Source organism: Ambystoma mexicanum, chromosome 12 (assembly GCF_040938575.1).
Source record: "Ambystoma mexicanum isolate Mex_15411 chromosome 12, UKY_AmexF1_1, whole genome shotgun sequence".
Classification (NCBI taxonomy): Eukaryota; Metazoa; Chordata; class Amphibia; order Caudata; family Ambystomatidae; genus Ambystoma; species Ambystoma mexicanum.
Genome location: NC_090936.1, coordinates 1,172,566,573 through 1,172,591,785, shown reverse-complemented (window position 1 = coordinate 1,172,591,785; position 25,213 = coordinate 1,172,566,573). Strand labels below are relative to the sequence as shown.

General features: G+C 46.9%; 1 protein-coding gene across 2 annotated transcripts in view; it reads left to right on the top strand.

Moving 5' to 3' along the window:
* The window catches only part of NR2C1 (nuclear receptor subfamily 2 group C member 1), a 614,538-nt gene that overhangs the window by 237,235 nt on the left and 352,090 nt on the right, over positions 1–25,213 (top strand). For both annotated transcript variants that reach the window (XM_069629809.1, XM_069629810.1), the window contains exon 5: positions 24,805–24,886. In XM_069629809.1, the coding sequence (XP_069485910.1) occupies positions 24,805–24,886 (82 nt within the window). The remainder of the gene's footprint in view (positions 1–24,804; positions 24,887–25,213) is intronic.

Here is a 25,213-nt window from a genome sequence, read left to right as displayed (position 1 = left end):
AGGGCTCCACCGGACAAACCAATGGTCCAGTAGTTGCAGCAGCCGTCCTCTTCCAGCTAGTCTTCGGTTCTTTTGTTCCAGTGGACGACTCTGCCTTCCAAGCCAAGTGACTCTCCTTTTAAACCGTTTTCTCCCATTCATTCCAGCTTAGCTGTCACTCACCCAGCAGGGTGGCTGTCCTTGCCGGACAGTCAGCCAGCCAATCATGCCAGAGTACATTTGGGTCTCCTAGGAGACTAAGCACATGGAGTTTCGGGCACCTCCCTCACTTCCTGCCCACTCCAGACACTCGGACACCAGAGGCAGTCTTCAGTCCTGAAGCCCACCAAAGACATTGAAACAAAGGGACCATACCTAGTGTGGCACGCAGAGAAAAACACCAGAAGGACCTTTCCAAAAAGAAATGGCGAAAAAAGACCGGGACCTGTTTAAACCAAGGGGCTTAAGGCGCCATCTTGAAAAACATGGCTCCCGCAATTTTTAGGTACCGGTGTTCACGGTCGGGAAAAACCATGGTAGTTGTAAAACCACTGCCACCAGCCATTTCGGTAGGAAAGGGTAGCATTTGACTGCTACATGAGTTTCTAGACATAGGGGGATACTAGGTAACCCCTCCAGCACTCCATTGTAAGATAGTGTGTGTGCTGGGTCTAGGACTTCAAAAAGACTAGTAAAATAAATGCATCTTTACATTCTGTGTGAAGCAGTAGTTTATCCCAGAGAAGGTACTTAAAACTTGGGACAGCCTAAAAGGCTTCCACTGTGTCACTGCACTGAGGTTGCTGTGTGACACAAATGAAAAGATGATGCCTATGGAGGTCTAAAACTCCATAACCAAAGAAAGAAATACAGAAAAACAAACAATAAAAAGTACAAAGTCCCAAAGGTCAGCAAAAGAGCTGGGGGTCTCTAAGGTAGAGAGGAATTAGCACAGTTATGAGAATTCTTCCGAACAGAAGTTATATGGATAACTGATGCTCGCTTAACCCGCTCGCCCAGGTTGATGAGATTGGGGTGTGTAATGTGGTGTAGAGCCTGCCAATTGATGAAGAATACCACGCTGTATTCCCCGCAGATTCCGCTGGTGGCACTAGAAGGGATGAGTGACCAACTGTGATTGAATGTGGGAAAATACTGGGATCCTAAAGGGTTGGCGACAGTAGGGGATCTGTTGGAGGAGGGCTTGCCTAAGGTTTTTGAGGAATTGATGAAGGAAACACCTTACACACTCCTACTTTCGGGGAAACATAAGGCGTAGATGGCCAGAGACTGAAGTGCCATTGCAGCTAGAGGAGACAACCGAGTCATTTTATGACGTGTCAGAAGGTGGGCATGAAGTCTTGCGAATATACGAGCTGTTAATGTCCAAAGTGGGGAAGGAATTGAGGCAGACGAGACAGCAATGGGGGGCAGACTTGAAAGTACCAATGTCAGATGCGGTGTGGAACAGGGCTATGGTGTAACATAAAAAGATGTCCAGAAACACGAGGCTCTAAGAGATCCAATTATGACCCACAGAGCATATCTGACCCCAAATATAATAGCAACGATTAGCCAAGCAGCAAAACAATCGTGCCCGAAGTGCGGGGAGGTGAATGCAGATCTGGTCCATATGTTCTGGACAGTCATAGAGATTGGTAGATTCTGGGAGGAGGTGGCTCATGCCCAGAGATCACCTTGGAAATCAGTTACCCCCCCCCCCCCCCGGCTTGTTTACTGGGGGCTTTGTAAGTCCCTAGAGAGCTAAACATGTGAGTAAATTGAGGGACCTGGCATACATATTGGAGAAATGCAGAATAGCGATGGATGGGATGAAAAGCGCAGACAATGCCTCTGGTGCAGGTATGGTGGAGGGACCTGCTGAAATGGGCGAATGCGGAAACTGTGGTGTGGCAAGATGCAGCAGTCATGAACTCCACCAAGAAGAGTAGGGCTGGGAGCTTGGAGACCGTTGATGGCGGAACTGGCCACGTCCACATTGGACAACAGGGAATCCAAACACAATACCGCACATCAGAGGGATTGATGGAGAGCAAGCAGGGGAGGGTTGTGGAATTATGTAGTGTAAGTTAGGCTGGGGTAAGGGAGGTGGGGAGTTGGGGGGGGGGGGGGTGGGGTTTAGGGGCGGAAGGGAATAAACAGACAAGCTGTGTACTGTTATATAATGTACTTCATAATGCAACGTCTGTAAATTATTGTGGTGTTTAAAATAAAAACTTTCCTACACCTGCTACTCTTTCCCCCTCTCTCCCTGCCCCCCCTCCTGTGAATGGTGTACCACGTCCCTGTAACCCTCCGGAAAACCTTCAAAGCCAGTGACTTGCTGCATCTAGCCATGCTTAATGCTCGCTCTGCTACCAAACACTCTGCTGACAGCTGCCTCCTTCTTGAAGACTCTGACCTAGATATCCTCGCTCTTACTGAGACATAGTAAAATGCCAGCTCAGTCACTGCTTTTGACTCCCTTCTCCCTGATGGCTATTAGATCTCCAAGCCCTGCCCTAACTGTGCTGGTTGTGGGGTTTCCCTGATCTTCCCAGAGTTGGTCCCCTCATCCCTAATGCCCACCTGGCCATACTCTTCCTTCGAGAGCCTGGTCTGCAAGCTGGTCATGTCTCCCACTTACTCCCTGACCATTGCCACTATCTATATGCCACCTGCCTCTTATGACCCTGTTCCTCTCAGAATGGGCTGATTTCTCCTCTCTCCTCGCATCTGCCTCTAAACTTCTCCTGGGTGAACTCAACATCCACCTTGACTCCTCAGGTCACAGCGTCCACTCCGTTTCGAGACCTCTGTACCTTGCTCTCCCTTTTCATTCTCCCCTCTGATCCTACCCACTCGTCTGGAAGTACGGTTGATGCCTTGATCCACACTGATCTTTTGCTTTACTCAACACCCCACTCTCCTGGTCAGACCAGTCCCTCCTCTCCTCTCACCTGGGTCCTCTCTGCCCTCCGACTGCACCTCCCCCAGCTCTGCCAACCGCGTTCACGGACAGTCGCCCGATGAAGTGAGTGTCAGCTGCTGCCTTCGCATCCACCTTCATCCCCTTCCTCCTCCTACTGCAGACTCTACCTCTGACTCCGCTCTCAGCAACCTCCATCTTGCCAACATTAACACCCTTGACATTCTTGCGCCAGTCATGAGGATCCGCCTGAAACATGCCAAAAACGTAACACCTGGTATGATTCTGAACTTGCAGCCCTGAAACGCAAGTGCAGAGCTGCGGTGCGGAAGTGGCCGACCACGGGTTCACCCTCTGACAAACTGGCTTGTTGCCTTCTCCAAAGGCAATACCAACTCTCCATTCGCTCCAAGAAGAGGGCCCATATCCAGGCTCGCGTCTCTAGTGCATACAACAACACGGCTGAACTCTTTAAAATCTGCATGCAACTAGCCAACCCCTCTACAGTCTCCACCTCGCCTCTTCCCTCTCAGGGCCTCTGCAAAGCACTGTCCACATACTTCACTGCAAAAACTCAGGACATCCTGAGCACTCTTCCTTTTCCACCTTCACTGCTTCCCATCCCCCTGCCACCTATGGCCTCCCATCTTCCCGCTGCCTTTCTCTACTCCTTCTCCTGTAAGTGATTTCAATCCAGCACTTCACCTAAGTCAATGCCTAGCGTGTAATGCACAACTGAAATCCTTATTTATTTGTGTCTAAAAGTTCTTTTATTCTGAACGATGTACCACTTGGATCACGCCCCTCCCTTGGAAACCTCCCCTCCGCCCCTCAGTCACGCTGAACCAGGAATCAGACTGGTTTGCAAAGTTAAAATATGTATTTATATATTTCACAATATAATCGCACTATATTTTTAATGGGGATCCAATAATCACCAATGTCACACTAAGCAATCTCTTTTAATCACAAGGAGTAATAATGAGAAAAACAATGCAGCAAAGCAATAATACTTTTGTGAGTGTGTTCAGATCAAATGGCAATGCAGTGACTATATCCCCCTGCAAACCCCCCAATATGCAATGTAGAGAGATAGGAGGAGAGAGAACAGGTTTCAGGAATGCAGAATTCAAGCAAATATATCCATCCCAATTTCCCCCCAGCAAACACAAGAGAGAAACTAATTGGCAAACTGTCAAAATGGTTTTAAAGTTGGCTTTGAATGGAAGAGGTAAAAACACTAAAAATGGTTTAAATCACAGAAATTGTTGAAATACTAATGGGAGCCGCTTTATCTGTTAGCAGACAAACACTACCAATGATTTGAGAGTAATAAGCAATGGGAAAACTTAATTTTGAGGTTGTGTTTAATGAAAAGCTATTTTACATGTTATAGATTTTGCCAACACGAAAATTTGCGGCAAACTTATCTCTGGAAAGCTTAGGATGCTAGCTACAAGCAGTCACTTAAATCTCGTTTCTAGCATGAAGAAGTTATGGCCGTTTTCGTGGAGGTCGTTTTTCTGAGATGGAGGCAAATTGTAAAATAAGAATGCGCTTTCAATAAGACAAACGGGGTTTCTTTACACTAGGGGAGACTATGAAGAAGCAATTGCTACACGGAAGGTCATCTACTTGATCAAGGCAGCTGCCAGCCGAGACGCTTGCCTTCTTAAGATGCAATATATCAGCGCAAAGATGATTTTAACAATATTAGTACAGAAAGAACATAGTAGGGATGAGAGAGTTCAGGCAATTCAAAATATTCTAACAATACAGGTTTCTAAAGATAAAATAGGATGGATTTAGATAGGGATTACTATGTACAGTATATCTGAGAGTGTCACAGTCTCATCTATGGATACTCACTATATATGTTTGAGCAGAACCGTCCGGGATTCAGGTCAGGGATTTTAGGATTCTGCTGGGCACACCGGACTGGACAGCGATCAGCAAGGCGCTCTAGACACTGCACGGTAGGACTGGACTAGATCTGCAATGGCTTTCTGGTCACAGCACGGCACAAGATTGGGTTTAATCTGCCCTTCTGGTTCGGAAGATAGTTATTTGGCAGGCAAGCAGTACAGCACAGCCTGGCTGTTTCTTTTGTTTCCCCTTTAAGTTTGTGGGATGGGTTCTGGAAGTTAAGGCCCAGCTGAAAGTGGTTCAGCTATGCAATGAGCCTTTCTGCTTGCAAAGTTTCTGGAGTTTGGAACAATGAGTATGGATGGATCTCATTCAGGGTGCTTCGCTAAGATTGGGATGGTGGGTGGATCGGTCTGTCCTCAGCTGGCTCTATTTATGCATTTGATAAATGGGTGTGTATGCTGGATTATCCTAAGCGCACCCCCTAGGTTGGCTATAGGTTAGAATCCGCTCTCTCCCTTAATTGGAGGAGAAAACAGAGTGTCAGCATGATGTGGTTTTAGGATTCAGAACATCCTCCCCTTGCCTTTTGAACATGAAATCTACTTTTTGGTATAATACATATTTACATGTGTGCAATCTTTATAAAAATAATATACATAGATCACACATTTTGTGTAGCAAATACTCTTCCAAGCCCCCGTCTCTGTATGATCTTGGGTCTGGATTTGAGAGAATTACACATTTTTTGTCCGGGACACAATATCTACTTTGTCCAGAATTTGCACACATGTGCGCATTGTATATGGGCATAAGCGTGTGACGTTTCATGCTTCTGACATAAATACCTTTTGCTGCAAAACCAGAATTTTCACTGTGCCTTCTCAGAACATCGCACAGAGTTCTGGCATCTCTTAAAATGTGCACCCAAAAATCACATTAACAATGCTGTTCTATAATTTTTACAATTTTGCACAGTCATTCGTCTTTTTAAAATGTATGCTTTTGGTCCATTGTGAATGAACACATGTTGTCTGTCCCTGCCTCCTTTTCCTCCTGGCAGGTCTGAAGCAATCTGCCCCCTTCCTTCTGTGAGAGGCCATTTTTGACACTTCAGTCTGCATATCCTTTCAGCCAAAGAAAGTTCATTGTCCCCTTCCTGCAGCAGCCCAAGATCTCCTCCCTGATCTAATTCTCACAAAGGTGTGAGTTCCTGGCCTTGGTGGGAAGCAGAAAGAAGATGCCTTTTGTTGGGGAAAGCTGTGGAACTGGTTTGGGTGGCATTAAGTTCAGCTTAAATTCAATGTCATTTTATTACACTTTTCTTGGTTTAAAACAACACTTGCAGTTTCTTAATAACAGGTCACTTATTTTTTTAGACATTTGATTTCAATTGCACAAGTTTAAACTTCTGATGCAAATTACTGACAGCAGTCATACAGGCGGCCGTTGGTACTGCGCCCATACTTTGACAGATTTCACAGGCAGGCACCTTTTTGCTGTGGATATTTTGTTGACAGATTCCGCCGTTCATGACATTGTATGTTCATAATGAGTTCTTAAATGAGGTGACGGGTAACACCCAGTAAGGATATTGGATTTTTATGGTGTTTTGGACCGGCATTCTGTAGTTTCAGCAACCAAGAAAAAGAGGTTTAAGAACACTTTCTGGGTTTCTTTCAGTAAAGCACTGCCTTTCATGCAGTTTCCATTTTTACTTGGCTGGGCAGCCCAATGATATGTTTCAGCAGTGAGGTCTCCGTTCCACCACTGACAACAGGCAAGGTAGATTTGGCAGCCATCTTTTCGTGATTCTCAGCGCAATATCCATAGGTTTTGGCACACCCAGAGGTTTTGGGGCCATTTTGATAATTCCTGCACCACCAGGACACAGGGAAGTCTCAGGGCAGAGCAGAAGTGGGTCAGTGCATCCCACAGGCCCCCCATCACATCTGATGAGGTTACTAGAGTTGTCTGCTCTATGAAGGTCACCTCCAAACAGGTCTCCCCTGTTATTCCAGAACTATTGAGGACAATATCGACTCTCTTCCCCTTGCTGGTTTCTGCAATCAGTCTCTTGGTGCTGGGACTTTCCCCTCTTCCCTCAAGCACACTCTTGTTTGCCCCCTCCTGAAAAAACCTTCCGCCAACCCCTCCTGTTTTGTTAACTACCACCCCATGTATATCACCCCCTTCCTTGGGGAAACTCCTGGAGAAGCTGGTGTTGCCCCAGCTGACCCAGGATACTGAGCTTGTCTGTTGCCTACACTACATCAATCTGGATTCCGAGCATAGAGAGGCACGTAAACTGCTCTTCTGAACACCCATGAAGAACTTCTCGCATCTCTTGACTCCAACTCTCCAGGTCTTCTCATTCTACGTGATCTCTCTGCATTTGATAAGGTCAACCACTCCTTCCCCATAAAACGACTGCACGATACACTTGGTATCTCAGAGTGGGCACTGGACTGGCTGACCTCCTTCCTCACTGACCGTCCCTCCCAGGTTATCCTGAGCTCTTTCTCCTCTCCCACCTCCATCTCCACCTGTGGCGTTTCCCCCAAGGCTCCAACCTTTCCCTCTGGCTCTTTAACATCTATCTAGCTCTATTTGCACACCTAATTTCCACTTTCTCCCCTTACTTCCAGTGTTATGCAGATGACACACAACTCTTCTTCAAACTTCCCTCTGATCCGCTCCTTACTTCCGCCATCATTCCTTACTGCCTATATGCCATCCAGTCCTGGTGTGCCTCCAATGATCTCTGCCTCAACGCCAGCAAGACTGAGATCCTTCCCGTTTGGACTCCTGCTCCCTCTCTTCCCTTCACTCTGGCCACCCTCTATGGGCTCTCTCCCTTCATCTGAAGCCAGAAACCTTGGAGTCCTCTTAGACACCTCTTCCCTTCCTCACATACAGGACCTTTCTAAGAAGGCCCACTTTAAACTCCACCTCCTCAAAGGAATCCTTCTTTTCCTCACTTTCCCAGAAGCTCAATGTCTCTAGAGCTCTGGTACTCTCTAGGCTGGACTATTGCAACAGCCTCTTCTTTAATCTACCCTCCTCCGCCTCTCTACGTCCCCTCCAGCTTATCCAGAATAGGGCTGCAAGACGTATCCTTGGCCTCAAGCCCAGGGACTACATCTCTCCAGCCCTAGAATCTCTCCACTGGCTTCCGATTGCTGCAAGGATCAAATTAAAATCCCTCTGCATCATCCACAAGGCTGTCGGGGCCCGGGGACCACACTATCTACAGTTGGCTCTCAGCAAATACTCTCCCTCCAGATCTTTACGTTCCGCTGGCGCCAACTCTGTCAAGCACCATCTTTCCTCGACTGGAACAGCCTCCCCCTTCCTCTTTGAATTGAGCCAGATCTCCTCAAATTCCGGAAGCTCCTCAAGACTTTCCTTTTCACCTCCTTCTTCCCGCTCTCCCTCACTTGCTAAACCCCACAGTTGCTGAGCTTGGTAACCAGGGCCCGTGTGTGTCCTTCTGGGTCCTGGCCTTCCACCCCCAATCACATGCAGGCCTGCCCACTCCCAGCACTTGCCTTTGCTACCACTGACCTGTGCTGTCTCACAGGTCTGCACTTATTGTATTGGCAGTTGATCACTTTTACCTAGTGATCTCTGCCAGGCACGTAACAGATTCTTGCAACTTACTACGTAGCACTTCCCTCCATGGATCTCATACTAATCACCCTCGTCCCTTCTCTCTCTATGCACTTGCACGTTATGAATGTTCACAAGGCCTAGTAGGACCACCTTTTTTTTTTCATTCTCTTCATTGCTATTATATTTGCCTTTCGTCCCATGTTACTCCCCGTTGCCCTGTGGGCGATTTGAAATGCAATTTACTTAATGAATAAGCGCCTTACAAATGCACAATAAATAAAATAGATAAATATCCCCGCCTTTCTTCTATAGGGTTTAACAGGCAGAATGTCCCAACCCTACCTCTCCATTGCCTGATCGTGATCGGTTGTGTTTTGACCAAGGACACCACCCCTAAGATGGTGGGCATTCGGAGTGGACCCCTGTTAGGTTAGATTTTCATTTCTTTGCTAAATCTCTCCCCACTGACGCACCACCACCCACTCACCCTTGCTTTTACTCCTTTGCTATGACTTTTTAAGCATCATTGCAGCACTCAGCACTTTATGTGCAGTGTTGCTGGGTTGCCCTTTGGGCTACCCTATTTTATATTATCTTGAGTTACTTTGTGTGAACTACTGTTCCCAAGGGTAGAGTGGGTATTTCTAACCCATACATTTTGTATAGTGAGACCAGCACATCCCACCTTATGTGGAGAGCTGGGGAGGTGAATAGTATACCCTTTCTCACTGCTCCAGTAACAATTTGTTACTGTGACAAGCTTACTATTATGGCTGGTCGCAGTGGACCTACGTAATAGACCTTTGTGTTAATATCACATGCAGGCTGTGAAACCAGTCGCAGTAATGCACAGAAGTGTCACGTTCTGCTAGAATGGTGGGGTCTTTCTTCTTTCACCATTTGTAGTGTGTTTGTCCTTTCTTGGTGGAAATGTTGTCTTCGGCAGGTACCCTTTGGGTAGACTCCCGAGGCTCCATAGTGTCTGTGAAGGCAGGAATTTAGGGAGGAGTCTGAAACTCCACAGCCCTTTGTCTTCTGGTCTGCCTTAGCGAACCCAGTTGCCCCTGGGGGGGGGGGAGGGTGGTCCTTCTGTCCTGATTGGAAGCCACCTGCCCTCTTCTGTAAACTGCAGGGAGAGAGTGCAGAAGTTGTGTCGGTTCCTGTATAAATGTCTGATTCTGGAAGCTGAAGACAAGTCAACCACTGGAGCTGAATCCAAAGAGGAAGATGAAGACATCGAACTGATTTCAGTGACCGTAGATGCCTGCTGCGTATCCAGAGCATGTTCTCACCCTTTCTTCCATCTGACTTAGGAGTCCCGAAGACGATGACGTCAATGTTTTAGGCTGGTGAGACTCGCTAGTCTGGAGAAGACCTGCATTTAGAGCCATCCATTGACGTGCTGTGGCCTTGTTGGGCTGAAAACCGCCAATACCCAGGGACCTCGAGCCAGAGTGTGTTGCATGGTCTTCCGAAGTCCGATTCTTGCTGAAACTTCTCCAGAGACATAATTCAAATCTTTGAAGTCCATTCACCAGAATGCAGAACCAGATTAGTGAGGAGAGTCCGACTGTCGACTTACGTTCATATGGTACCTGTAAAAGGGTGCCAAATCCACAGATCCACGAGAAGCAAAGCAGAAACCTTAGTTGGGAGCTTTTTCTTTCGACTGCTATTGCAAGTTCCCATCCAGTGTCCATTCTTATGGTGCCACGAATAAGAATCCAGCGACCGGTTCCTGTGCTGCTGCATCATGAAGGCGTTGTCTACAAGCTCTTCTTCACTGCTGAGGTACTGTGTTGATTTGGGTAATGCTTATCTTAAGTCTTGTGTCGATCCTGTGTGGATGATGCTGGAACACATATAGGGAACCTTCTATGAAGTCCCTGAACACTTTCTACTAACTTTGAAGTCTTTACTTGCTTGTTGAAGGAGTTCTCCTCTGGAACTGTGACTTTCCTGCATCTGGCCCTCATCCTCTGTTGGCTTCTAGACCACTAGGATCCCTCTTCTGCCTCTGAGAACACTCATGCCCTAGAATAGAGAAAGACTTTAAAAGTATAAGTATCTGTCTGGAAAAGATAACCAGTACTTACTTGCTAAAGGTATAAGTGTTGTAACTATATCTCTGAAATAGAATAAATTACAAAAGTTCTTACTGACTTGTGACTTGCTTAATGCCAAGTATAATAGGTTATTTACTTAATTTGGAATTGTTCCACTCTTCTAGAAAGTAATTGAGTTGCCATTGTTTTATTGCTCCTGAAACTGAATAAGTGTAAAAGCTTACCAATAGGGCTGACTCACCTTGAATAGCTGTTGCCATTCTAAAAGTGTACCCTTGGGTTTTGCTTATCCTGAACTGCTTAGTGCACTTCTAAAATAGTCTTGCAGAGTTGTCACTTAGCCTGGAGTTCCATACTGCTCCTCTGAAAAGTATACAAAGTTCCCTTGGAATTGTATTCCACTCTTCTGAAAAGTATCATTGGTATAGCTAACTATTTCCGTACTAGAAATATTGTAAGAGTTTGACCAATAGGGTTTTACTCACCTTGAATAGCTGCTGCTGCTGCCATTCTAAAAGTGGAACATTAGGTTGTGCTTACCCTGAACCACTTAGTGCATTTTTTTTAATTAATGGTCTTACTGAGTTCTTACTTATTCATGAGTAACTGACTGCCCCTCGGAAAAGTAAGTTATTTACTTATCTTTGAACTGTTATGAAAAGTAATCTGAGTGTAACTGTATCTATTCCTAACAGAAGAATACGGTCCATATGTTGCAAGGTATATACTTGTAACAGTATTGGTTTAAGTAGGCTATTGTTGAAACTGAATAACACTGTAGGTTACCATTAGTCTGTCTGCCTAGAATTACATTGTCTTTCTAAAAAGTCTGTCTAATCTGCTTTTATTCACCATGAATAGCATTCTGCCATTCATAATGTATAGAATTGGGTCTTACTGATCTTGGAAATGCAGACTGCTCTTCTAAATAAGGCATATACTGTTTTGCATACCATAAATAATGTTTTGGTTTTTAGAATAGTGATCGAATTCTGATATAGTACTGTTATGATGTTGCTTAAAGGGATAATTGCCCTGGCAATGAAGCTTAGTGATGTCAGGTGGAGTGTTGGTTTGTGTGGATTCTTCTAAGCCAATGTTGTGTGTTTACCTTTGTAAAGATTATTTTGGAAATCAGTTGGAGGGCCCTTGAGGGAGATTAGGCTGCGTGTGGGCAGCTGGGGTCCTTAATGTTATTAGCTTTTAAATAAATACTTAACTGCCTCATTGTGTCTCCCCGTGTATGCCTCCTAACATTGGCAACAAGGATCTGGCAGAGTACCTAAGGAAGGAGGACCCCTAGCAGGAGTCTGGTGAGCGGCTCGCACCAGACTCCAAGGCCGCTCCTCTGTGACCTCCACCAGTGTTGCAGCGGCCCCAACACGTACCTGTCGAGAAAGCCCTGCTCTTCCCGCTCCGCTTCCCTGCGTTGTAGCGGCTGCTGTGGGACCTTCCACGAAGTAAGTAGAGCTGCCCCCCTCCCCTGCGCGGCCCAGTTCGCGGATACCCGTTGTTTAAAAAAAATAATACAAAGAAGAAAGGTCTCGTTGATGGGCTCCGGCGATCAGTGTCGCAAGGGATCGCCATCTCCGCGCACCAGCCCAAACGCCCACAATGTAAGAGAGGCTGACTAAAAGTATCCATCGCAATGTTACCACGCGCAGCATAAGAGAGGGGCACTCGCCTAAGCAGGCAAATAACTGTGAATACAGTATGATATAGGGGCACAGATTGGGGCAAGCATATCATCAGAAGAAAGAAAAGAGATATGAAAAAAGACCCATATCTGCATGATATCACTGTAAATGTTATTGGCACAAAGGGATCTGAAGGACACAAAGAGAGCAAAAGGGGTGGAAGATAAAAAGGTGCCAACGTATTCTGAGCCCACACGGAAACATGTGAACCGGGATGGCAATGTCAGGAATAAACGGGCCACCAACGTTAATGCCCACTCCAGGAACTCCCAAGATTGTGTGGTCGCAATGGAAGAAGTCTTCTTGCACTACTTGAAAGCGGCTTGTGGTAACTCATACCCCAATGACAGGAAGATGGCTCTGCTCATGCATTTTCTTGGATATGAAGGACAGAGAATTTTTGAGATCTGCCCCAGGTGCAGGATGACTGAACCGGTGATGCCCCAAATGAACTAGAAGGTGCCCTCTTGAGACTTGACCGACATTTCAACCCCAAAACGAGCACAATTTTAGAACATTTTCAATATTCGTATGGGCATACAAGTGTCAAATGAATCCGTGGAGGACTACATCACTGCACTACGCCATTTGGCCCTGTCGTGCAAGTTCAGTGATGCCTTTGATGAACATATAAGAGACCAATTTATGACTCATTGCTGCTCCAACAAGATTAGAGAGGAACTATGGTTAAGGGAGGAGCAGTCCTTGGATGAGGTACTGACCGTAGAGTGGAGCATTCCTTGGCGTGTGTGGCCAAACTGTCAAAGAATGCGAGTAATACCACCAAAGATCAGAAACCCCCAAGTACTGAATGTGGGTGAAACCAAATGCAAGAAGTCGTCCAGACCTAAGCAAAGTGGTTGAGGAGGAGGAGAGCCTAAATCTACAGAATGTCCTAAGCAGAAGGGAGAGAAAAATGAAGGAGAGAAAAGAGAGGACCGTTTGTGTTTTCGCTGTGCTAGTGGTAGCCACTTTGCAGTGTTTCTAGGATGCCCCGGGAGGAAAGTCACGTGCTCCAAGTGCAGGAGAAAGGTCACTTTCCAAATTGTTACAAGAACTTCCAGTCTGGACAGTACAACCAAAGGAGAGCACTGTATGTCAATGAGGAGTCCGATTGAAGATCATCGGAAGATGAGGAGTCGACCTATGTTGAAAATGTAACTGTTGGCACGATAAATGTTGTTGGTGATGACGACTATGATGATGAATGCGAGCATCCATATGCGTGTATCAGAGTAAATTACCAGGATGTGATGATCCCCGACTCGGGGTCCAAGATCACGTTGGTGTCCAGGGAAGTGTTTGAAAGAGATGTGAAGGGAGATGTTAGATTACTGGCAAAGCCGGACATCAACCCTGGTGGATACAAACAAGATAAAATTGATTTGTTGGGTTACTGTGTTCAATTTGAGTTCAAGGGCTGCAAGTGTGAAGGGAAAATGTATGTGTCCAGGAAAGGTCTTGCGCTATTGGGATAGAGAGAACGGAGGAAGCTGAAAATAAGATTAGATCCCAAAGAAGAGGAGCAGGTACCTAATGTGGGTAGTGCGATAGCTGAGGGGCATCCCTGCGTCTTTAAGAAGAGTGTTGGGAAGATAAAAGGGGTCCAGCATCAAATAATTCTGAGAAAAGGAAGTAGACCTGTGGTAGCGAAGTTGAGACCTGTACCCATGATGTTAAGAGGAGGAGTCAGGAGGGAAATATACAAGTTACTGCAGATGGACATCATTGAAGGGCTGGGGGTGTGGAGTGGACATCCCCGGTGGTGGTGGCAAAAGGCTCGGGAGAGCCCAGACTGTGTGTGGACTTGCGCAAACTCAACAGATGTGTGTTGGTAGACCGGCATCCACTTCCTAATATGGGGGAGATGTTAGCGAGGGTTGGCCGTGGGAAAGTGTTTTGAAAAGTTGACATGGCGTCGGCTTACCATCAAGTGGAGCTTGAGGAGGGGTATCGGAAAGTGACTGCTTTTGTCACCCATGTAGGGTTTTTTCAATTTAAAAGGGTGCCTTTTGGGCTGGTGTCGGCATCGTCTGTGTTTCAGAAGCTTATGGACCAGATGCTAGGTGGTGTAAAAGGTGTATTTTGCTTTCAAGATGACATGCTCATCTGTGGTGAATCTGTTGAACACGATGCCATATTGAATGACGTGTTGAGGATATTTAAAAGGAAGGGTATTACCTTGAGGGAGGAGAAGTGTTTGTTTGGTGTGAGTCAGGTAGAATATTTGGGCCATGAGGTATCGGCAAGTGGTGTCAGACCGAAGAAGAGTTTAGTGCAATAAAAGTTGTGGAGAGACCCACCAACAAGGTGGAGTTGAGATCTTTTCTAGGCTTAGCTGAATTTTACCAAAAGTTTGTAGAAAACTATGCATCCAAGGTTGTCGAGTTGAGGAAACTGTTAAAGAAGGGCGCCGAATTTGTGTGGACTCAAGGATGTGAGGATGAGTTCCTGAGAGGGAAGAGGGACATTGATTTGGCTCAGCCCTTGGGATGTTACGACACTAGGCGGAAAAGTGTCATAACTGGTGATGCGTGTGATGGGGGAGTTGGGGCGGTTTTGTCTCAGATTAATTCAGATGGTACCCATGACATAATAGCACATGCATCTTGAGCATTAAGGGGTGCAGAAGGAAGATACTCTGTTTTTGAGAAAGAGGCATTAGCGTGCTACTGGGCAGTAGAGAGATTTTAGAATTTTGAGTGGGGGACGTGTTTTGTAATTCGAACAGATCATAAACCGGTAAGTCATTTTTGAGAACAAAGGGTTGGCCAAGGTATCAAGGAGGGTGGCAGGATGCGTCACCAGAATGCAATGGCACCGATTTCAGATGGAGGTGATATCTGGCAAGGAAAACTTTCTAGCGGATAGTTTGTCCCGGTTAAGGGCGGCAACGAGTGCAAGAGAGGATGAGGATGTTGAAATATGGTTTTCGTCAATACCGAAGGTATAGTGCCTAGGAAGGAAGGAAGGAAGGAAGGAAGGAAGGAAGGAAGGAAGGAAGGAAGGAAGGAAGGAAGGAAGGAAGGAAGGAAGGAAGGAAGGAAGGAAGGAAGGAAGGAATCGCTGTGGCCTAGGAGAATGGAACTATTGGAAGGAGAGAAAACATTTTGTGAAAGAGATGAGGTATTGTTTTGATGGAAGTATGCAGTGGTTCTGATTGGATTATGTGGCAAGGTTGTTGATTTGGCCCATGTTGGGCATATTTGTATTACTAAAACTAAAGGGGTTCTCTGGTCGGATTATTGGTGGCAAGGTTTTGAAAGGGACATTGAGAGAGAGTGGGTGAGTGTAAGGTGTGCATTGTCAGGGAAGGCCCTGGTTGCGATGAGACAACCGTTGGTGGAGCTGAACATTCCAACGGGAGTGTGGAGAGAGTTGGCCATGGACATTTTAGGCCCGGTGGACCTGGGCTATGGAATGAGTAAATATGTTTTACTTCTCATGGACATGTTTTCCCGGTGGTGCGAGTTTGCGATTGTTGGGGACATTTCAGGTGAGAGTATGGTTGATGTCTTACAGGAAGTGTTTGCGAGGGAAGGTGTTCCAGAGCATGTCCTAACGGATAATGGGACGCAGTTCACTGGAGGATGCTTTCCTGAGTACTTGAAGTGCGGGGTCAAGCATAAGAAGTCGGCACTCTACCATCCAGAGATGAATGGTATGGTGGAAAAGATGAATAGATGTGTGATGGAGTGTGTGTGCTTGGCCCAGGAAAGTGGCTGTGCTAAGAGTGGCAATTCAGGAAAGGATATATGGGCCCTACGAATGGCTCTGCATGCAGAGACGGGTTTGTCCTTTTGAGTTGATGCGTGGTCGCAAACCGAACTCTGCAGTAAGTCCACCGTGGCTAGGCATTTGCAGAGAATCTGATGTGGTGATTGAAGATGTGCGAAAGTTGTTGAAGAGGAGGGAGGAATGGGTCATGAGAGAAAATGTGAGGAGAGGCAGAAAGGAGCTGAGAGTAAAATGTGGTCACATGGTGTGAATAAGAAAAGCTGTGATAAAAAGGAAAGGGGTTGCTGTTGTCAGGGGAGGTGGTGTTCGAGTGCATTGAGTAGAAATTGAAAGGAGGGCTTGTTTCATAAATGTTATATATATATATAAACGGAGGGAGATGTGTTATGATGTGGCTTAAAGGGATAATTGTCCTGGCAATGGAGCTTAGTGATGTCAGGTGGAGTGTTGGTTTGTGAGGATTCTGCTAAGCCAATGTTGTGTGTTTACCTTTGTAAAGATTCTTTTGGAAATCAGTTGGAGGGCTCTTGAGGGAGATCAGGTTGTGTGGGAGCAGCTGGGGGTCCTTCATTTTAATAGCTTTTAAATAAATACTTAACTGCCTCATCGTGTCTCCCTGTGTATGCCTCCTAACAAGTACTTACCTTTCCAAAGAGTTAGCTTTGCCTACATGTACATAAAGTAAACCATTATTTTTACAATACATCAGTGTATTGGTGTTTCTTTGGACCATATGTATGCTACAATTTCATTGTGCCACTCTACTGCCCTCTCTCCCTCCTAAAATAAGCCCGGCTGCTCTGTCATTGCTACCGTCACCTCAGGTGGTATAGCCTTATACTAAACATTGGGGATTCTGTATTGCCTAAGCTATAGTTTTCTGAAGTCCTGGTAGCACTTTAGAAAAACTGTCCTAACAAGCACTAAAGAACTTTTCTTGCCTTTTGTTCTAAAATACAATGTTTGCTTGCGACCCCTATAAGCCGAAACTATTGCATTAGCATACAGGTGAGAAATGACATATGAGGAGGGACATACAGCTTGTAGGTGGTGTTTGGTTATCTGGCCGCCCATGACCGTGCTAATCCCTATTGCCATTCCCATCCAGTTCTTACCCCTCTCTGCCCAAAACAACTCCTCATAGGAACTCTTTGAGCTTGCTTTACTCGAGCCTTGCCATCAAACGTTGCACTCAAAATTCCTGCCAGTGTTTTTTCAAAGCAGTCTTCTCAGAGTTAATCACTTAATTGGAGTGTAAACCCGCTACTGGTGTAATAAAATTGTCTTAAATGTCTGCCTTCATCCACTTGATTTCTAAGCACTCTGCATGTCCTTCACTGAAGTTCTGTCAAAAATTAGCACTGGCGTACGTTTTCGACATTTTGCCAGTCGCTGATATAGAATAGCAGTCAGTTGGCAATGAGGGAGGAAGATGAAGAGGTAGAGGAAGGGGGTTTAAAGGAGAGCTCTGTCAACGAGAAAGTGGAGATCAAGTGGGCCACAGGGGCAAGGTAAATGTTGAAAAGCCATGACGAGAGTATAGACCCCTGAGGGACGCCGCAATTGGAGTGAGGCGGAGGAGTGAAAAGGGCCCAGTTGCACTTTGGAAGGCCAATTCGAAAGGAAGTTTCTGATGTTTGTTAATCTGCTTAGAATCACATGCTGTGCATAGGTCCGACATCCAGTGGTCACTGCGGAGTATTGCATTTTGTTTTTCGTAGTCGAAAAGGGACGTCGACAAGGCGTGTCTGAAATACTATCCCTACAGTGACGTGCGTTGTACCCACAATCCCTCACGCGTCGAGGTCCCTCAGATTGTTTTTTTCCGCCCAGCTACTGGTCGCCTTTACGCGGAGCTCCTCGAGAGACATTGCAGATTTCATCTCCTCGACCTTTGGTCGTTTTCCTATTTAATTATAACACATCGATCCCTCCCTCGACGCAGTTGTGAAGCTGTCTCCGCCGAGCAAGATCTTCGACGGAGGGGACGAGCAGAGGAGATCCTTCAGTGTTGCCGAACACGTGGCCTGGCCTCGCAGGCCAAATACAGTAGGGAGAGTGGGGTCGTGGGACATCTCTGGTTCTTTTCTGAGAATGCCTTTCCTTTTCCCCTTCCTTTCCCTTGGGGTCGTTATCACGATTTATTGCCTCGGCTATGGAGAGGACACCCTTTAGGTTTTGCCCGCTTTGCAAGGGCAAGTTTACTTGGAAGGACAAGCATTCACGGTGTAACCGCTGTTTGCACCTCGATCACAAAGAGGAGGGTAGCACGGCTTGTCGGCTTCTTAAGCCAAAGACTCTAAAAGACCGTAGGGTCAAGAGGTGGGCGGCCTACGCTATGTCGAAGGCCGATTCTTCACCCGCCGCTGCTACCACCGACAGTGAAGAGGAACGTGATAACACGACCTCCGCTACGGAAGTCGTACACCCCTCTAAAGAGCACTCGCGCTCTTCGTCGTCTGTCCCCGGCCCCGACGGGCTCGGCTCACGCCCTGCTTATGGGGATGAACACTCTGGTGACACTGACGCACACGATACCACACATAAGCACACAACCCATGGCTCTTCTTCGTCGAAGACGAAGAAAGCATCAGCGCCCAAGGAGACGCAGGTTCCACCGGCGGCCTCCTCGGACCGTTCAGGTTCGAAGCCCCTCTCGCAACCGCAGCCGCGACCAGCGACTGGGCTTTCGGCAAATAAGGGCGCCGCCCCCAAACCATCGGCCGGCGCGCACCAGCAGAGAGCGCACGCCGCCGTAGAACGATCAACACCCGTAACGTCGAAACGACAGCCCTCCGCTGACAAACGAGTCACAGAGAGCTTGGCGAGGATCGTTGTAGCCGACGCCCAGAAGCGTACGCCGAAAGACACGTCGAGCGCTACGCAAAGGTCGAAAGACACGCCGAAAAAGCAAGAAGAAAGACAGGGACTACCCCCTTCAGTCGGGGGGACCCCCAGCACACCGGAAGGCGACGGGACACTTTCCTCGACGTTGTGGGAGAGGTCGAGCCGTTTTCAGCTAGATGACACTAATTTTCCCCCGCTAGACCGCTCAGGGGTACCCCATGAAACCATGGAAAGGCTCCATCTCTGCATGGAGAGAATGGAGAGGTTTATGAAGACCCAGAACCCTCCTACTCCCAAGAGAAGAAGAGAGGGGCCTCAGGAGGACCCCAGGGCCAAATATCCGAAACTATTCAATCCCCAGCAGGACACAGCCTCAGATTTCCATAATGTGTATGACCTCACTGGTGAGGAACAATACTTGGAGGAGGAGGATGAATTTGTGGACGATGAAGAGGGACAGAACCAGGAGGAAGGTCTGGAAGACAGCCCAGACATGGTAGGAGAAGGCTTCGGAGAAAATCCAGAAGAAGGACCTTCTCATCCCTGGCAATCCCCATCAGTATATTCGGACACTGATGTCCTGAACCTAAATCCTCCTGACAATTCACCTGTTAGAAACACGTCTCCCATTGACGATCAGCCCACATTTAATGCCCTGTTGCGCAGAGCAGCAGCACATTTCGAACTGGACACTGGGGAGATCTCTCCTGAAATAGACTTTGTGGAAAGAGTAATTAAGGAGAAACCCCTGGTCAGCGAGACCATTCCCCTCCTCGCTTCAGTGAAGAGAAGAATCATCCCTTCGCTATCCACACCCGCACTAATCAGAGGAGTTAATCCAAGAATTGAAAAACTTTTCACTCCTTCATCCTCAGACCCGCTGTACATCAGGGGACATTCCATTCCGGATTCCCTTGTAGTAACTAATACAAGGAAGAGGGCAGGGGTGCCGATGTCCACCAGCGAGGAACCACCTGACAAGGAGGGCAAGAGGTTATATGCCCTTGCAAAGAGAGTCACATCCTCGGCTGCCTTTTCGGCAAGAATTGCGAACAACAATTCTTTGCTAGCTAGCTACGCGGACGCGCAGTGGGCCAAACTGCGTAAAGACGCCGAAGAAGCGCCGGAACCACTACGTACACGCCTGTTATCAACTATTGGCGAAGGAACCCAGGTCAACTAGAGTATTGTAAAGAACTCTCTGGATGCTGCAGAGACAGCGGGACGTTCCCTGGTTCAGGGAATACTCCTAAAACGCCATGTATGGCTGCGCAACTCAGGGTTCAAACCGGAGACACAGGCGTCTTTAATAAATAAACCTGTTGAAGACTCAAACCTCTTCGGGAAAGCGGTGGATGAGGCTCTGGAGATGGCTAAAAAAAGAGTTCGATACTATCAAAACTCTTGACCAGATCTCTAAGCCCACTACCAGACGCGGCTATGGCAACAAACGCTTTTTTCGTGGCCAACGCCAACAGCAGAATCGGCAGCAACAGTACCCTGCCACCAATTACCAGACCAATAGTGGGCAGTACAGCCAAAGAGGCCAGCGCCGGGGCAAAGGGAGAGGTCGGGGGTCCACCCCCAGAGGCTCCCAAGCCCCCAACAACACCAAGTGACGCAAAGATTTGCGTCCCCTCCCATGCAACACCGGTCGGGGGCAGGATAACATCCTTTCTTCCAGCATGGGAGGGAATAACGTCAGACCGCTAGGTACTTTCCACCGTAGCCCACGGATACTGCATCAAATTCAACAGTTCCCCAATATACAGACCCCCGAGGGGACGACGCATGACACCGGAACACCTTGCCATCCTTCTCCAAGAAGTACAACTGCTGGAAAAAGGAGCCATAGAGGTTGTGCCTCTATCTCAGGTAACGGAAGGTATTTATTCAGTGTACTTCCTTGTACCCAAAAAGGATCTAACCATGCGCCCTGTATTAGATCTGCGCCCAGCGAACCAGTTTATCAAACCCCAGAAGTTTCGTATGGTGACCTTACAGGAAGTGATCCCACTGCTATCACAGGGAGATTACATGACAACATTGGACATGAAAGATGCATACTTTCATATTTTAATGTTGCCAGCGCACAGAAGATACCTCAGGTTCATGATAGAGGGCAAACACTACCAGTTCAGAGTGCTACCCTTCGGCATAGCATCAGCATCAAGGGTATTCACGAAGGTACTGGCAGTGGCAGCGGCCCACCTGCGCAGGTTGTCCATCCCAGTTTACCCTTACCTCGACGACTGGCTCATAACAGGGGATTCTTACGAAACATGCTTCTCCAATACCCAAAAGACTGTAGACCTTTTGTTCCAGTTGAGCTTCTCCATCAACGAAAAGAAGTCCAGCCTAGACCCCAGCCAAATCAAACAATTCCTAGGGGCTCTAATTCAAACAAAGGACGGCCTCGTCTTCCCCTCCAACGAGAGGGTCCAAAACATGCTGTTTCAGATCCCTCAATATGTGAGCGGTCGAGAGGTGACGGTACGCAAAGCAATGTGCTTGCTAGGCATGATGGCGTCGTGTATTTGGTACCTCACGCGCGCCTGCGCATGCGCCCTATGCAAGAGTGGCTCAACAGCCAGTGGTGTCAGGCCAGCGGACTATGGGACGATCTAGTGGTGGTCTCGCAGGCCTTGGTTCTCTCGCTACGGTGGTGGACAAAGGAAAACCTGGAAAGAGGGAAACCCTTTTCCACACCCGCGGCGGAAGCCACTCTGACCACAGATGCATCCCTCACAGGATGGGGGGGCTCACCTATCCCATCAGACTGCTCACGGAGTGTGGACTCCGAACGTAGCATCCAAACACATAAATCTACTGGAGCTACTAGCTGTGTTCAAGGCGATAAAAGCCTTCCAGGAACACCTACAAGGCAAGACTGTGCTGGTCCTTACAGACAGCACCACAGCCATGTACTACATCAACAAGCAGGGGGGCACCCACTCTCCAGGACTGTCCAAACTGGCCCAAAATATATGGAAGTGGGCTCTCAAACAAAACATGTTCCTACTGTCACAACATGTACCAGGGGAACTCAATCTGCTGGCAGACAAACTCAGCAGAGATTTCCCCCTGCCCGAAGAGTACGAATGGCGACTACACGAAGACATTGTCTTCGACGTCTTCACACAATGGGGATTCCCAGAAATAGACCTATTCGCAACCCTGGAGAACTCACAATGCCTAAGTTACGCCTCCAGGTACCCCCAGAACCAATCCAAGGGGAACGGTTTGTCGATGCAATGGTCAGGGAAATTTGTTTACGCTTTTCCCCCCGACTCCCCTTCTCCACAAGGTGGTGCACAAGATGCACCAGGAACAAGTAACCATGATACTGGTGGCCCCAATGTGGGCCCGACAGCCATGGTTTGCTCACTTGATGGAGATGTCTCTATCTCCCCCAGTGAAACTCCCCTGCCCGTACAACATGCTGTCACAAGACAAGGGCAGGACTCTGCATCCATGCCCCCAGAACATGAACTTAGCAGCTTGGCTCCTGAGATCATAGAATTCGGACATCTACAGCTCCCGCAGAGATGCATGGACATCCTCAGGGAAGCCAGAAAACCTAACACTCGCCACTGCTATTCTAGCAAGTGGAAGAGATTTGTCATCTGGTGCAGAGGAAAAAGCATCAACCCGATTCACTGCTCTCCCACACATATTGTTCTATACCTGACCCACTTATTGGATTCCGGTCTAGTGTTCAATTCCATTAAAGTCCACCTAGCGGCACTTTCTGCATACACCACTTCCCAACTCAAGGTGTCGTGGTGGAAGATCCCTGTTATAAAGGCCTTCATGGAGGGAATAAAGAGAATACACCCCCCGATAGCTGACCCAGCTCCCGGATGGGACCTTAACGTGGTACTTACCAGCCTCATGGGCTCACCTTTCAAACCCATGCACAAAGCATCTCTTAAAGACCTCACTCTTAAGACTGCTTTTTTAATAGCTATCACCTCCATCAGGAGAGTAAGTGAACTACAGGCTCTTTCTGTTCTAGACCCCTTCGTTACAGTTCAGAGATAAGGTGGTTCTACGCACGCACCCAAGGTTTGCTCCGAAATTCATCTCGAAATTCCACGTAAACCAGTCTATAGAACTGCCAATGTTCTTTCAAAATCCTTCCAACTTGGGAGAAAAAACTCTGCACACACTAGATGTGCGCAGAGCGGTCATGTTCTACATGGAAAGAACCAGACCACTGAGGAAGACTAATCAGTTCTTCGTCTCGGTGGCAGCAGGAAGAGAAGGGGATCCAGTTTCAAAGTCCACTATTTCTAGATGGATTGTTCAATGCATCACTCTCTGCTATACTCTTGCTAAGAGAGAACTGCCCTTTAAGCCAAGAGCACACTCTACTCGAGGCACGGGGGCGTACATAGCATTCATTGCAAATGTTCCCCTTGAGTCCATCTGCAAAGCGGCTACATGGAGTTCTGTGCACACCTTTACAAAACACTACTGTCTAGATGCACACTCTAGATCTGACTCCCAGGTGGGACAGGCAGTATTAAGACATATTTTCTCTACTGTTCCTTCTCATAACCCACCGCCAACTGCTTGCTAGTCTATGCACAGCATGTGATTCTAAGCAGATTAACAAACTTCAGAAGACAATGCATTACTTACCGTAAAAGCATTTCTGATGGTTGTATCTGCTTAGATTCACATGCGCCCACCCTTCCTCCCCGCTCGGATGGAAGGAACATAGACTTCCTTTTATATCTCTCTTTTCTATACTCACTCACGTCTAGAAGGCGTACAACGCACGTCACTATAGGGATAGTATTTCAGACACGCCTTGTCGACGTCGCTTTTCGACTACGAAAAACAAAATGCAATACTCCGCAGTGACCACTGGATGTCGGACCTATGCACAGCATGTGAATCTAAGCAGATACAACCATCAGAAATGCTTTTACGGTAAGTAATGCATTGTCATATCAACCAATCCAGTGCCAAGTCCGTAATTCTCAGTGTATCATTGAGCCGATTTTTGATGATGGAATGATTGACTGTGTCAAAGGCAGAAGACCGATCAAGGAGAGTGAGAACAGAAGGGGAGTTGGAGTCAAGGTTCAAGAGCAAGTCATTGCAGGTGTTTAGGAGAGCAGTTTCCGTTCCTCTGGCTGCTCTAAAGCCAGACTGGTGGTCATGGAGACAACCCACAGTTTGGAGATGACCAACTTCTCAGTTTGCCCAAGAAGGGGCTAGTGTAGATATGGCAGTAGTTAGCCGGGCAGGAAAGGTCTGCAGGCAGCCTTTTTAGAAGGGGGGAGTGCACAAGCGAGTGCTTGAGGGGGAGAAGGGAAGGAGCCAGTGGCAAAAGAATGGTTCCGGAGGGAGCATGAGAGGGAATGTTGATTCTGGAAGTCCATGTAAACACTCTTCCCTTATTCATCATGGGTTCTTCAATAGTTATAGGTCATAAATATCTGTGCCTGAGCAGGGTCCAGGAATGGGTCCTGCTTTGATCCTGGAATATTCAAATGTGTACATGCATGCCTCATTCAGATCCACATAAAATAGACTGAACACCCGTCTCACTAATGAATGCAGCATCTTGAAGTTTGCTTTTCTGATAATGAAGATTGTTATGATGGATAATTAAGACAAGTGTGTATATTTTCTTTGAGGTTATCCTTGCCCTGTATACCTACTTGATAGAATTCATCCCTGGAATTTAAGGGTATTTTAGGAACCCTCGCAGAGTTTTAACCTCCTTTGGAAGTCACAGAGAAGGACGTTTATTTCTAGGTAATGCTGTACCCATGGTGCTGCTTTTTCAGGAGCTTCATCAATGATTGGAGATTCAAAAGGAGACCTGACCTTTGGAAGAACATCTGGATCTCTTGTAACTGCTATTTTAGTTCATGGAGCTTTGACAAGTGGAATATTTGCTTGTGATATTTGTAAAGATTCATTTTTTCATTTAGTCTTATTTGTACAGTTTTCTTACCTTTTTTATAAAACCATTCAACACATCATGCAAAGACTGTTATAAAAGTGTATTTTGTGCATTAAAATGAATAACATTTTTTTGTTGTAGATTTTAACCGATAATGCTTGCTTGGACCAGAACTTTAACAGAACAGTGGAGCTCTGTGTTGTATGTGGAGATAAGGCATCAGGTAATTCACATGTCTTTATTCTGACTAATCCATAAATCACAAAATGAAATTGTAAAAAAAAGAAAACATTATACAGGCTTTTTCCTTCTGAAAATATATAATACATTAAGATTCAAAATATCACATCCAATGGCCTCAAAGGCAGCAGAGAGATCAAGAACAATGAGAATCGAGCAGAGCTTGGAGTGTTGGGCAGAGGCTAGAAGTTGGAGATGACGGAGTGCCGTTTCCTTCCAGAACCCATTAGTCTCCACGTGGCATCACAGTAGCTAGATTGCCTAAGACCCAAGATATTGTTTAGAAAAGAAATCCTTCACTTGAATGTTG